Source organism: Hyperolius riggenbachi, chromosome 7 (assembly GCF_040937935.1).
Source record: "Hyperolius riggenbachi isolate aHypRig1 chromosome 7, aHypRig1.pri, whole genome shotgun sequence".
NCBI lineage: Eukaryota > Metazoa > Chordata > Amphibia > Anura > Hyperoliidae > Hyperolius > Hyperolius riggenbachi.
In genome coordinates this window covers 13,742,775-13,756,579 of record NC_090652.1, presented here as the reverse complement: position 1 = coordinate 13,756,579, position 13,805 = coordinate 13,742,775, and the positions used below count along the sequence as shown (strand labels likewise).

Below are 13,805 nucleotides of genomic sequence, written 5' to 3'. Positions count from 1 at the left end.
CATTACAGAATACATAGCCATGTCACTGACTGTCCTCAGAGAAGGATGACAATCTAATCCCACCATAGTCATAGTCTAATGTCCTACCATATCATTATTACGTATTTATATAGCACTAACATCTCCTGCAGCACTTTACAGAGCACATAGTCATGTCACTGACTGTCCTCAGAGGAGCTTACAATATAATCCTAAGATAGTCGTAGTCTAATGTCCTACCATACTATTATTATGTATTTATATAGCACTGACATCTTCTGCAGCACTTTACAGAATAAGCCATGTCACTGACTGTGGTCAGAGAAAGAAGACACTCTAAATCCTACCATAGTCATATCTCCATTGTAGTCTAGGGCCAATTGTTAGGGGTAAGCCAATTGAGCTATGTATATGCTTTTGGAATGTGTGAGGAAACAGGAGTGCCCAGGGGAAATCCACACAGATATGGAGAAGACATGCAAACTCCATGTAGGTAGTGACCTGGCTGGGATTCAAACCGGGGACCCAGCACTGCAAGGCAAGAGTGCTAATCACTACACCACCGTGCTGCCCACATATGAAAATATCTGACATCATAGCGACTTCATAGCAGGAAGTGGGCCTCATCCTCCAGGGCCTCCTGGTCACGCTGCCTGCACAGGCTCTCCTCCTGTGGCTTCCATGTCGGGCTTTATCAATGTAGGGCCCCTGCCTCCCAGCATGGATCACGTCCAGGTGGCATAAGTGGTAAAAGTGTATCTCCCTGTGCAATTGGGTATAGCCTGACTGTGGTTTTAGCAGCTTGGTGGTGGCCACATCACTCTGTTTTGTGAGCACTGGTGATTGCAGGCACCACAGAGAGAGGTTTAGACAGGCCAAGCGCCGAGGCATATACATGTTACAGCCAGAACCCGAAGTCTGGCAACTAGAAATGGCCATCACATTGCAGCCAATGTAAGAAATGAAAAATAAAAGATCTCTGGATTCCCTGGCCGCCTTATACTCTGACAAATGAAGCTGGCTTCTTGGCTCTGGCTCCTCCCCCTGCTATTTAGCTCTGGCAGCCGGGGTCACACCTGTGTCCCCCAGAGTCGTTCGTCGCGGCATGGAAGCAGAGCGGGAACGCAGCAGACATACCTTCTGCCAGCACCCTCTCTGCAGAAACGAACGGCAGGAATGACTCTGGGTCCCCGGCTGCCAGAGCTAAATAGGATGAGGACAGGGGGAGGAGCCAGAGCCGAGAAGCCAGCTTCATTTGTCAACACTGAAACAGTAATTAGGCGACCGCCGGGAATCTCGCAAATCTTATTTTCATTTCTTACATTGGCCGCAGTGATATGGCCACTTCTAGTTTTGCCTGGCCAGAACCCGATGTGCCAGTAACATACATATTCTGTGCTGTTTATCCATTGTGGAGGGGGAACCTCTGGCAGCTGTTTATCAGGTTCAACGCTTACATCATCACCTACCAAGTGTAAGGAAGTACCGGAAGTAATATAAGAGTGTGCTATATTGTGCAACATGACTTACGTATGACTTTCAGGGTCATGTCAAGAGGGCGACATATTTTACAGGTGAGCAGCTCGCAGGACTTGCAGTGCAGGAGGAGTATGCGGGAGGTGGCACACATGGGATCTGAAATAAAGGGACCAAACGTCACTCATGTGTAGATGGCTAAATAACTATGGTGTTGTTTCATTGATTAAATAAAAAACAAAGAAACAATTCTTACAAAACTTAAAGGATCACTCCAGCAAAAAATAAATAAAAATAAACTGTAATCCGACAGAACCGACAGGTTTTGGGCCTTGAAAAAAAGGCAAAAACACCCTAGATATGAGTCCTTAAAGTGGATATACCATAAAAAGTAAATAAATATATACGTACATATAAAAACTGAACCTATCCTCTTCCATAGGACACTATGGGCTTGATTCACTAAAGTGTGCAAAGTGTTAGCACGCCAATGAAAAGCCACGTTGCACAACTAACATGCTTTGCACGTGCTAACTAGGGTGCTAAGTAGTTTGCACGTGCTAACTATGGTGCTAAGTAGTTTGTATGTGCAAACTACTTAGCACCCTAGTTTGCACGTGCAAAGGTTTTAGGCATGATAACTGAGTTATCACGCTTTTGTGAATCAAGCCCTATGTCGGCAGAGCAGGATTACTATGCTGCCACACAATATACTGTTACTTCTCTCCCCAGCAGAAACCTGTCACAGCCTCCTCCTGCCCCAGCTTGCACCTCATGATGCGTACCTGTGTGCATGCATGTTGTCATCATCAAGCCCGGCACACCTCATGTTGTTAGTATTCTTCCCCACCCTTGACACCATGTAGAGGGGGTATACGGCATTGTACGAGTTGCAGGGACCCGCAAAAAGCACGGTCATTGGGTGGAATTTGCAAGTCATTCGAGATCGGCCACTGCAAAGGGGTGAACTGGCCAAGTATAAAATATACTGCTGTCTTTTTTGGAAACTTAAAAAGAAACCGTAACCAGGAATTGAACTTCATCCCAATCAGTAGCTGATACCTCCTTTTACATGAGAAATCTATTCCTTTCCTCAAACGGATCATCAGGGGGCTCTGTATGGCTGATATTGTGGTGAAACCCCTCCCACAGGAAACTGTGAGAACCATGGTCCTAGCAGTTTCCTGTCTGTAAAGCTCATTGCATTGCGGGAAATAGCTGTTTACAGCTGTTTCCAACTGCCAAAAAAGCAAGCAGTAGCTGTAACAATAAGTGTCAGCAAGTAACAGATCTGATTATGTGGTGATCTGCAGTATCACCAATAATACAGATATAATACCTGATTATGTGGTGATCTGCAGAATCACCAATAATGCAAGTAATACCAGGAGACAAGTGATAGCAGAATGCACAAGTGGTGTATTGGTGCAACAGTAAGTACTATGATACTATAGAGGTACCTCACCAGAGGAGCTGGTGGGAACTAACAGTACTGAGCGCTCCTCACCAGTGACAAGGGCTCACTGGTGACAGTAGAATGGTCAGACGGATCGGGTCGGCAACAGACAGATAGATCAGGTACAAAATCGGAAGGCAGAGACAGAAAGGTTTAACAGGCAGAGTCGGCAACGAGATCAGATGGGCTAAAGTACAGAAGCGTAAAGCGAAAGAGTAGTCTGAAACGAGCCAGAGTCATACACAGATAAACAAATAATACAATCAAATATACTAGCTAGAGATAGATGTATATCGCAAACACTGCATATACATCTATCACAACAGGAACCTGACTAGGTCTGAGCGCTAACACAAGGTATTCGCAACAGCAGACAAGGAGCAACTGACAGCCAGCTCCTTATATGCTGAGGATCACTCAGCAGAGCCGTCCAGAAGCCCAGCGAATCAGGAGGCCTCATGAGGTCAGCTGACCGGAGAGTCAGCTGACCTTCCTTCTGGAGAGATAAAGGTCCTGCCGCCGGGAGCGCAGCCCGGTCTCTATGCGCGGCTGAAGGACCTATGTGAAATGACTGTGCGGCGGGGAACGCCGCTGGCTGGTATGCGGAAGCGGCGGACACGCTGCTCTCTGCCGCATGTTACAGTAGCTACTTCCAGTGACATCACCTGCCAGCAGTAAAAATGTTACCATGTGATAAATGTCAGAATGTAAATCAGGGATGGGAAAGCTTTTTGCAAACACTGACTAAATCATTTATACATAATTATTGTAAAAATGAAGCACTTTTTTATTACATAATTTTAACTGGAGTTCCTCTTCAAGTAAAAATAAACTTATGATAAAATGAATTTTATGTGTAGTACGAATAATGAATAAAACATTAGTAGCAAAGAAAAGAGTCTCATATTTTTTTCAGTTACATAGCTTTTTTTTTTTTTTTTCAGAACATTGCATCATTCTCTGATATTTGAAGTTTACAACCAACACTCTGAATTTTAAACTATGAAACAGAGCAGAGCTAATGACCATTTGAACTTCCCTGCAGTAAAATCTCATCTGAAGTTGTTTTTCATTGTTTCTTTGATGTATGAGTGCTTCAGAAAACAGGACTGTATTGTGCCAAGTTGGGTCAGAGCTCAGAGAAGCTCTTTTTGCATAGAATGCAAGTAAACTTTAACTCTTCCTGTACTGGAAACAATGAGACTCATATCTGAGCTACGAATGTTCTATTTCTTAGCTGTACTACACATACAATTCATGATCTCAGAAGTTTATTTTTACTTCAGATTCCCTTTAACCACTTGAGGACCGTAGGCTTACACCCCCCTAGTGACCAGGCTATGTTTTACAATTTAGGCCACTGCAGCTTTAAAGAGAGTCTGAAGCGAGAATAGATCTCGCTTCAGACCTCATAGCTAGCAGGGGCATGCGTGCCCCTGCTAAAACGCCGCTATAGCGCGGCTTAACGGGGGTCCCTGTCCCCCCAAACCCCCTCCGAGCAGCGGGGAAGCGCTTCCTGGTTGGGGCAGGGCTAACCGCCGCAGCCCTGCCCCATGCGCGTCTGTCAGACGCGTACCTCCGCCTCTCCCCCGCCCCTCTCAGTCTTCCTTCACTGAGAGGGGCGGGGGAGAGGCGGCGATGCGCGTCTGATAGACGCGACTGGAGGCAGGGCTGCAGCCGTTAGCCCTGCCTCCAGGAAGATCAGGTCCAGCGACCTTTTTTCCGACCCAGGTTTGCGGGGGGTGGGTTGGGGGTGAAGGGACCCCCGTTAAGCCGCGGGATAGCGGCGTTTTAGCAGGGGCACACGTGCCCCTGCTATATATAAGACCTGAAGCGAGATTTAGTCTCGCTTCAGTGTCTCTTTAAGGGCTCGCTGCAGGCCCTACAACTCAGCACACAAGTGATTCCCCCCTTTTCTGCCCACCAACAGAGCTTTCTGTTGGTGGGCTGTGATCGCTCCTGGAATGTTTATTTATTTTTGTATAAATATTTTTTAAATACATTTGCTATTTCTTTTATATTTTTTTTTAAATCTTCCCTCCCACAGTCAGCCAATGACAGCGATCGGCCTTCATAGGCTTCAGCCTATGACAGCGGATCGCTTTTCTGCCTCCAGAGGGCACAGCCATGTCACACGGCTGTCCCCAGTACATCGCTGCCGTAGATCGCAGCGCTGTACAGTGTAAAATCGCCGTCTAACAGTCTCCTAGCCGCTGGGAGACTGATGACAGCGCGGCGATGCACGCGCATCGGCGTGTGGGCGTTCTCCTGCTAAACACGCCCCCAGGACGCCAATCGGCGTTAGGTGGTCCTGGGGTAGCCACCACATTCACGCCCATCGGCGTGACGTGGTCGTTAGGTAGTTAAAGGACAATCGAGGTGACATGATGAGATAGACGTGTATGTACAGTGCCATGCATACAAATAACTAAGCTGAGTTCCTTTTTTTCTTTCTCTGCCTGAAAAAGGTAAACATCAGGTATGCAAGTGACAGTTTCTGTCCGGGTCAGACTATAGCATATTTAAGCACAAGAAAAAAAGCAAAGCTGTGTGGCACTTCCCATAGGCGTATTCATGAGCTAGGTGGATAACACTGGCAGGTTCACACTATGACAGCGTGTAGCAACTCACTGCAGAAACTGTCACACGACATGTGCTCCGTTGTGATGGTGGAAAACAGTTCAGAAACGTGGCAACAGCATTCTAGAAACGTGCACCTTCCGTACAAAAATGTATTGTATCATTGTGACAGTATAAAACAGTAGTGTAAAAGTGTCATAGTCACATAAAACCTCCAGACAAGGCTTACATATCTGATGTGGACGCTGTCATCTGTGGAGGAGGTGGGTAGTAGGCACTATGGTGGAGAGCAGCGGCCATCCCGCGTCAGACTGACGCTTGGTCACGATTAGTACCACTAGGACTATAGCATAGCCCAGTGATCTGCAAACTTGGCTCTCCAGCTGTTAAGGAACCACAAGTCCCACAATGCATTTGCCTTGATGAATCATGACTGTGGCTGTCAGATTCCCGCCATGCATTGTGGGACTTGTAGTTCCTTAACAGCTGGAGAGCCAAGTTTGCAGATCACTGGCATAGCCCTCACCGATAAGTAATTACAGCCATAAAACACTTTCCTAGCAGAAAATGACTCCTAAGAGCTGAAAAGAGCTAAAAAGGGTCACTAATGCATAGATTCGAGCTCTGGGATACTTCAATGAAGGTGTCATTGAGCAGAGACAATGAAACAGTAAAAACTAGATTTAAATATAAAATAAAATTGTAGGATTTCTAAAAAAGTCATTTTTAGGAGGAGGATAGATACAATTGTTTTTCTCATCAGTTTATTTTTACCTCGGATTGCTTTAAAGAGACTCTGTAACAACAAAAACCTCCCCTGGGGGGCACTCACCTCGGGTGGGGGAAGCCTCCGGATCCTAATGAGGCTTCCCACGCCGTCCTCTGTCCCACGGGGGTCTCGCTGCAGCCCTCCGAACAGCCGGCGACAGATCCGACTGTAAAATCAATATTTACCTTTGCTGGCTCCAGCGGGGGCGCTGTGGCTGCTTTCCGCTCCGAACTACACGGAAATACCCGATCTCCGTCGGGTCCGCTCTACTGCGCAGGCGCCGGAAAATTGCGCCTGCGCAGTAGAGCAGACCCGACGGCGATCGGGTATTTCCGTGTAGTTCGGAGCCGACAGCCGTCAGAGCGCCTGTGCAGGAGCCAGGAAGGTAAATATTGACGTCACCGCTGCACGGACTCCACGGAGGGCTGCAGCGAGACCCCTGAGGGACGCAGGACGGCGTGGGAAGCCTCATTAGGATCCGGAGGCTTCCCCCACCCGAGGTGAGTACCCCCCAGGGGACGTTTTGATGTTACAGATCCTCTTTAAGGTATCCATACATCATGCGATGTATTGGCAGATCGACCACTGAATCTGATCAGAGAGAGATCTGTTGCCTGCCCATACACCACAGATCGATTTTCAATAGAATTCTGCATTAAATCTATTATGAATCGGTCTAGCAGCACCGCCTTCATAGTCCGCCCAAGTGTTAAATGCCCCCCTTCCTAGTGCTCTGTAAATTCCTACCTTTCTGCTGTAACTCAAGGTTAGCTACTCTCATAAGATACACTGCGTTGTCTTTAATCTACAAGACAGCAAAACAATCCCCAGCTGCATCTTCCATTCCCATGAACTGCCAGAAACTGTGTGAGAGAACCTGTTTTTACTGAGAATAAAATGTATTGTACAGAGGAAGTGTGGCCAAATGGCTTACAGGTGGCCATTTTGAACACTATCAATTTTACTTCATTATCAATGGGAGGGCGGGGGTTACTTACGAACGACACGCCAATACGAACGGCTTGGATTCTGTGTTTCCATGAGAACGAGTCAAAACAATTTTTTTTCCAAACTGGACTTGTAGTTGTTGAGAAAATCGATTTTAAAAAATTCAAAGAAAAAATGGCTTTTAAACTTTTACAAGCAGGTACAGGGGGCAGAGGTGACACAGAGGGGGACACTGGAGGCGCAGAGGACAGAGATGGCACAGTGTTCTGACTTAAGAACAGATTTAGGTTAAGAACGAACCTACAGTCCCTATCTCGTTTATTAACCGGGAACTACCTGTACAGGTTTGCAGGGTGATCAAAGAACAGCCTGGAGGGAAAAAAAGCACAGAAACAACGGGAGCCCAAATGGTGCAGTATGTCACAACAGTGGTTAAGTGGTGAAGATGTAAATTGTGCTACTCACAAAGGAAGGTTGCAGACAGGCAACCGACCACTACTGGCAGGTGGAGATGTACAAACTGACTCCACGCGGGTGTCCAGTTGGGCTGGAGGAGGTCGCTCTCTTTGTAAAAAACTCTAGTAGGTTATGGGGGTGGTGAAAACACTCCTGACCAAACCCTTCCAGAAGTGTGTGTGTGTGTGGGTGGGGGGGAGGTTAACACAAAGGGGAAAAAAGATGCATCAAGGTATAATAAAACCGTGTTAAAAACAATTAAAATGAAAAAGAAAAGTGTTAGGTCGCTTGCATCAAGGAAGGCAAATTCACATAATAAACAACAAACGTTAATTAGCACTGGCAATGCATATTGAGGGTATGTGTCTACTTCCTCAGGTCGAATACAGTGCCAAAGTAGTAATAAGCCTAAAGGACAACTGTAATGAGAAGGATATGAAGGCTTCCATATTTAATTTTAAACAATACCAGTTGCCTGGCTATCCTGCTGGTCCTCTGCCTCTAATACTTTCAGCCATAGACCCTGAACAAGCATGCAGCAGATCAGGGGTTTCTGACATTATTGTCAGATATGACAGGATTATCTGCATGCTGGTTTCTGGTGTGATTCAGGCACTACTGCAGCCAAATAGGCCAGCAGGACAGCCAGGCAACTGGTATTGTTTAAAGAGGAACTCCAGTGAAAATAATGTAATCAAAAAGTGCTTCATTTTACAATAATTATATGTAAATGATTTAGTCAGTGTTTGCCCATTGTAAAAGCTTTCCTCTCCATGATTTACATTCTGACAATTATCACATGGTGAAAATTTTACTGCTGGCAGGTGATGTCAGTGGAAGTAGCTGCTGCTTGCTTTTTTGGCAGTTGGAAACAGCTGTAAACAGCTATTTCCCACAATGCAATGAGGTTCACAGACAGGAAACTGTCAGGACCATGGTCCTGACATCACACTGTGGGAGGGGTTTCACCACAATATCAGCCATACAGTGCCCCCTGATGATCCGTTTGTGAAAAGGAATAGATTTCTCATGGGAAAGGGGGTATCAGCTACTGATTGGGATGAAGTGCAATTCTTGGTTACGGTTTCTCTTTAAAAGGAAATAAATATGGCAGCCTCCATATTCTGCTCACTTCAGTTGTCCTGTAAGCAGAAAGCGCAGCTACTTCATTACCAGTATGCAGCAGCATATAGATATAGTACAAGTGGGGAACCTGAATAATTCACTGCATTCTACTATACGTCATTACAGGGCCTCTTTAATGCAGAAGCAATAGCTTACATAGACAAGCCCTGTGATCCTCACGGGAGCTGAAATGCCTCAGTAAGTTCTTCATGGTGTGGCACTGAGGAAAGGTACAGTCCCAGTCACGCTTTTCCCCCGGCGGATGTGTTGCGCACTCCATCGCGTAAATCATGAGAAACAAGTGCTTGCGAGCATACGCGACATCCCAGCCGTCAGGTTTGGGGTTCGAGGAGCAAACACCAATCCGCTGCTGCAGATGCTGAAATGAACGACCAAAACAGAAATAAATGAAATAGCAATGATAACGTTTCCACTCATTCTTAACCACTTCACCACTGAGGGGTTTTACCCCCTGAGCACCAGAGCAATTTTCACCTTTCAGCGCTCCATCCATCCATTCATTCGTCTATAACTTTATTATTACTTATCGCAATGAAATGAACTATATCTTGTTTTTTCGCCACCAATTAGGCTTTCTTTAGGTGGGACATTATGCCAAGAATTATTTTTTTCTAAATGTGTTTTAATGGGAAAATAGGAAAAATGTGGGGAAAAAAATAATTATTTTTCAGTTTTCGGCCATTATAGTTTTTAAATAATGCATGCTACTGTAATTAAAACCCATGAAACGTATTTGCCCTTTTGTCCCGGTTATAAAACCATTTAAATTATGTCCCTATCACAATGTTTGGCGCCAATATTTTATTTGGAAATAAAGGTGCATTTTTTTCAGTTTTGCGTCCATCCCTAATTACAAGCCCATAGTTTATAAAGTAACAGTGTTATACCCTCTTGACATAAATATTTAAAAAGTTCAGTCCCTAAGGTAACTATTTATGTATTTTTTTTAATTGTAAATTTTTTAATTTTTTTTTAATTACAAAAAAAAAAAAAATGGGGAGTGTGGGAGGTAATGAGTTAATTTTATGTGTAAAAGTCATTTATTTGTATGTGAAAAATGTGTAGGGTGTAGTTTACTATTTGGCCACAAGATGGCCACAGTAACTTTTTGTTTTAATGCGACCTCCAAGCTTCCGGAAGAATAAGGAGGCTGGACACGTGAGTTTTTTCTCACAATGATCGCGCTGCCCATAGGAGAGCAGCTGATCATTGCGGGGCTTAGATCAACGAACGGGAATGGATTTTCCCGTTCATTGATCTCTGGGCGAGCGGGCGGCGGCGGTTTTACTAGCGGCGGGCGGCGTGTTTACGAGCGGGAGCGCGGGCAGCGTCGGGAACGCGGAAAGTACGTGTTTCTCCGTCCCTGGTTTTTAAAGGATGGAAAAAGGGGCGGAGAAATACGTACGCGCGGGGGTAAAGTGGTTAAAGGACCACTATCGTGAAAATCATAAAAATGTAAAATAATGTAAACACATATAAATAAGAAGTATGTTTCTTCCAGAGTAAAATGAGCCATAAATTACTTTTCTCCTATCTTGCTGTCGCTTACAGTAAGCAGTAGAAATCTGACATTACCGACAGGTTTTGGACTAGCCCAGCTTCTTATGGGGGACACTCAGGGTTTTCTTTATTTTCAAAAGTACTTAGTGAATGGCAGTTCCTCTGTCCAACTGTCAAAAAAGTATGGAAACAGGTAGGGGGCGGTCTGCATCTTTACATAAATCCTTTTCAAGGATTGTCTCTTTAGAAATAATAAAGGCCATGCTGAGAATCCCTCATGAGGAGATGGACTAGTCCAAAACCTGTCGGTTCTGTCAGATTTCTGCTGCTTACTGTAAGTGACAGCAAAATAGTAGAAAAGTAAATTATGGCTCATTTTACTCTGCAAAAAGCTTACTTCTTATTTGTTGATTTACTACACCTATGCCTGGCTACCTATACTGCAGCCACCTATTCCTAGCTACCTATACTGTGGCCACCTATTACTGCCTACACATACTGCAACCACCTATTACTGCCTTCACCTATCCCTGGCTATCTATACTACAACCACCTATTATTGACTACACCTATCCCTGGCTATCTATACTGCAACCACATATTACTGGCTACACCTATCCCTGGCTACCTATACTGCAGCCACCTATTCCTAGCTACCTATACTGTGGCCACCTATTACTGGCTACACCTATCCCAGGCTACCTATACTGTGGCCACCTATTACTGGCTACACCTATCCCTGGCTACCTATACTGCAACCACCTATTACTAGCTACACCTATCCCTGGCTTCCTATACTGTGGCCACCTATTACTGACTACACCTATCCCTGGCTACCTATACTGTGGCCACCTATTACTAGCTACACCTATACCTGGCTACCTATACTGCAGCCATCTATTACTGGCTACCTATGCTGCTGCCACCTATTATTGGCTACACCTATTCCTGGCTACCTATACTGCTGTCACCACCTATTACTGGCTACACCTATCCCTGGCTACCAAATACTGCTACCACCTATTACTGTCTACACCTATCCCTGGCTACCTATATTGTGGCCACCTATTAAGGTGGGTACACACATCAGATAAAAGTCATGAAAAGATCACAGACCAATTTTACCACCCTTCATGTAGTATGAGAGCCATACTCTACACAGTCTATTCTATGGAGCTGAACTCCCCATCAGATAAAAATCTTTGCAAGATGCTGCACACACAGATGCTGTACACATTCAACAGATCAGTATCTGCAAAAGATCTGTTCCTGCAAAATGCATTCATAGGGCCTGATTCACAAAGCGGTGCAAAGTGTTTGCACGCCTGTGAAAAGCCCTTTATCATGCCTAAACTCAGTTTAGGCATGATAAAATGAAATTCGCGCGAAATTCCCGCGCGCGCACGGCGCAGTGCGCGCGATGCGCCCATTCAACCCTATGGGCGATGCGCGCGGAGCTGCGCGATTGCGCACGCAAAACTTTGCGCGCTGGACTTTTTGCACGATAAAGAGCACAAAACGGTGCTAACTCAGCAGTGCAAAGGTTATCACGCCTAAAGTCTTTTAGGCGTGATAACTGAGTTATCACCGCTTTGTGAATCAGGCCCATAGTCTATGATATCTCATTCACACCTTGTTTAATGGACAATCATCTGCAGATCAGATCCACCAGGATGGATCTTCAGATGATTGTCTGATCTGCAGATGAATGTCCATTAAACAAGGTGTGTATGAGATCTGCAGATATCATAGACTATGAATGAATTCTGCAGGAATTGATCTTTTGCAGATACTGATCTGTTGCATGTGTGCAGCATCCTGCAAAGATTTCTATCTGATGGGGAGTTCAGCTCAATAGAATAGACTGTAGAGTATGGCTCATATACTACATGAAGGGTGGTAAAATTGGTCTGTGATCTTTCATGACTTTCATACAAGTTTTTTTTTTCTGCTTCAGTGTCACTTTAAAGGGATACTGTAGGGGGGTCGGGGGAAAATGAGCTGAACTTACCCGGGGCTTCTAATGGTCCCCCGCAGACATCCTGTGTTGGCGCAGCCACTCCCCGATGCTCCGGCCCCGCCTCCGGTTCACTTCTGGAATTTCTGACTTTAAAGTCAGAAAACCACTGCGCCTGTGTTGCCGTGTCCTCGCTCCCGCCGATGTCACCAGGAGTGTATAGCAGAAGCCCAGTATGGTCTGTGTCTGCGCAGTATGCTCCTGGTGCCATCAGTGGGATCGAGGACATGGCAACGCAGGCGGAGTGGTTTTCTGACTTTAAAGTCAGAAATTCCAGAAGTGAACCGGAGGCGGGGCCGGAGCATCGGGGAGTGGCTGCGCCAACACAGGATGTCTGCGGGGGACCATTAGAAGCCCCGGGTAAGTTCAGCTCATTTTCCCCCGACCCCCTACAGTATCCCTTTAAGCAGTCCGTGGAAGAGAGGAACCTTTCAAACAGGAGGCTAAAGGTGGTGAATCTTCTGCCATGCAAGCTGCATGCTTTCTAGCGTGCGGCATGGCCGAAGGTAAATAAATATAGTGATTCCCTCTCTAACAAGCATACATCGCACAGGAAAGATGCATTATGTCATCTCCCCGCAAGTCATGAGCTTTCTACATCTACAGAAGCTGGAACTCTACTGTATGGTAGTGATGGTCAAGTAGATGCAAATTACTTAAGAGTTGATGCAAATGTATGCTGCTTGAAAATGAAGCAACCGAATTTAACCTCTGGTTCATTTTCAAGCAGCATACATTTGCACAAAATTTGCATCAACTCGAAGTGATTTGCATCTACTTGACCATCACTACTGTATGGCTTCAGACTTATAATTCCAGTAAAAAGCCCTCTTAGGGCTCGTGCACACCAAAAACCGCAAGCAGATCCGCAAAATGCTAGCAGATTTTGAAACGCTTTTTTTTATTTTTCTATGGCATTTTGCTAGCGTTTTGCGGATTGCTGCTGCGGTTTTCAGTATAGTAGATTTCATATATTGTTACAGTAAAGCTGTTACTGAACAGCTTCTGTAACAAAAACGCCTGCAAAACCGCTCTGAACAGGCGTTTTTCAGAGCGGTTTGCGTTTCTCCTATACTTAACATTGAGGCAGAAACGCATCCGAAATCCAAAAAATGCCTCACCCAGGCATTTTTCGTTTCTGCAAAACGCCTCCCGCTCTGGTGTGCACACCCCATTGAGATACATTGACCAAGCAGATCCGCAGCCGCAAGCGGATCTGAAAACGCCTAAAAAGCCGCTCGGTGTGCACCAGCCCTTACCCTCGTCCATTCCACGTGTTTTGCATTCAGACTCGAGACCACTGCACAATTCAGTTTCCTGCAGCCGGTCGCATGGGACACGATTTTCCGAGAGGAGCGGCAACTGGGAACTAAGAACGACATTACAATGTAACTCATAATCATTGGTCACAAATACAAGAGTATAGCTGGCCATACACCATACAAGTAAAAGATCCAATTTTTCACAAATTCGATAAT

At 45.4% G+C, this 13,805-nt stretch overlaps 1 protein-coding gene across 2 annotated transcripts in view; it reads right to left on the bottom strand.

Moving 5' to 3' along the window:
• LOC137524102 (uncharacterized) overlaps nt 1-13,805 on the bottom strand; it is a 71,190-nt gene that overhangs the window by 18,104 nt on the left and 39,281 nt on the right. For both annotated transcript variants that reach the window (XM_068243607.1, XM_068243608.1), the window contains exons 3-5: nt 13,587-13,696; nt 8,946-9,168; nt 1,510-1,614 (exon numbers count right to left, since the gene is read on the bottom strand). In XM_068243607.1, coding sequence (XP_068099708.1) covers nt 1,510-1,614; nt 8,946-9,168; nt 13,587-13,696 — 438 coding nt within the window. The remainder of the gene's footprint in view (nt 1-1,509; nt 1,615-8,945; nt 9,169-13,586; nt 13,697-13,805) is intronic.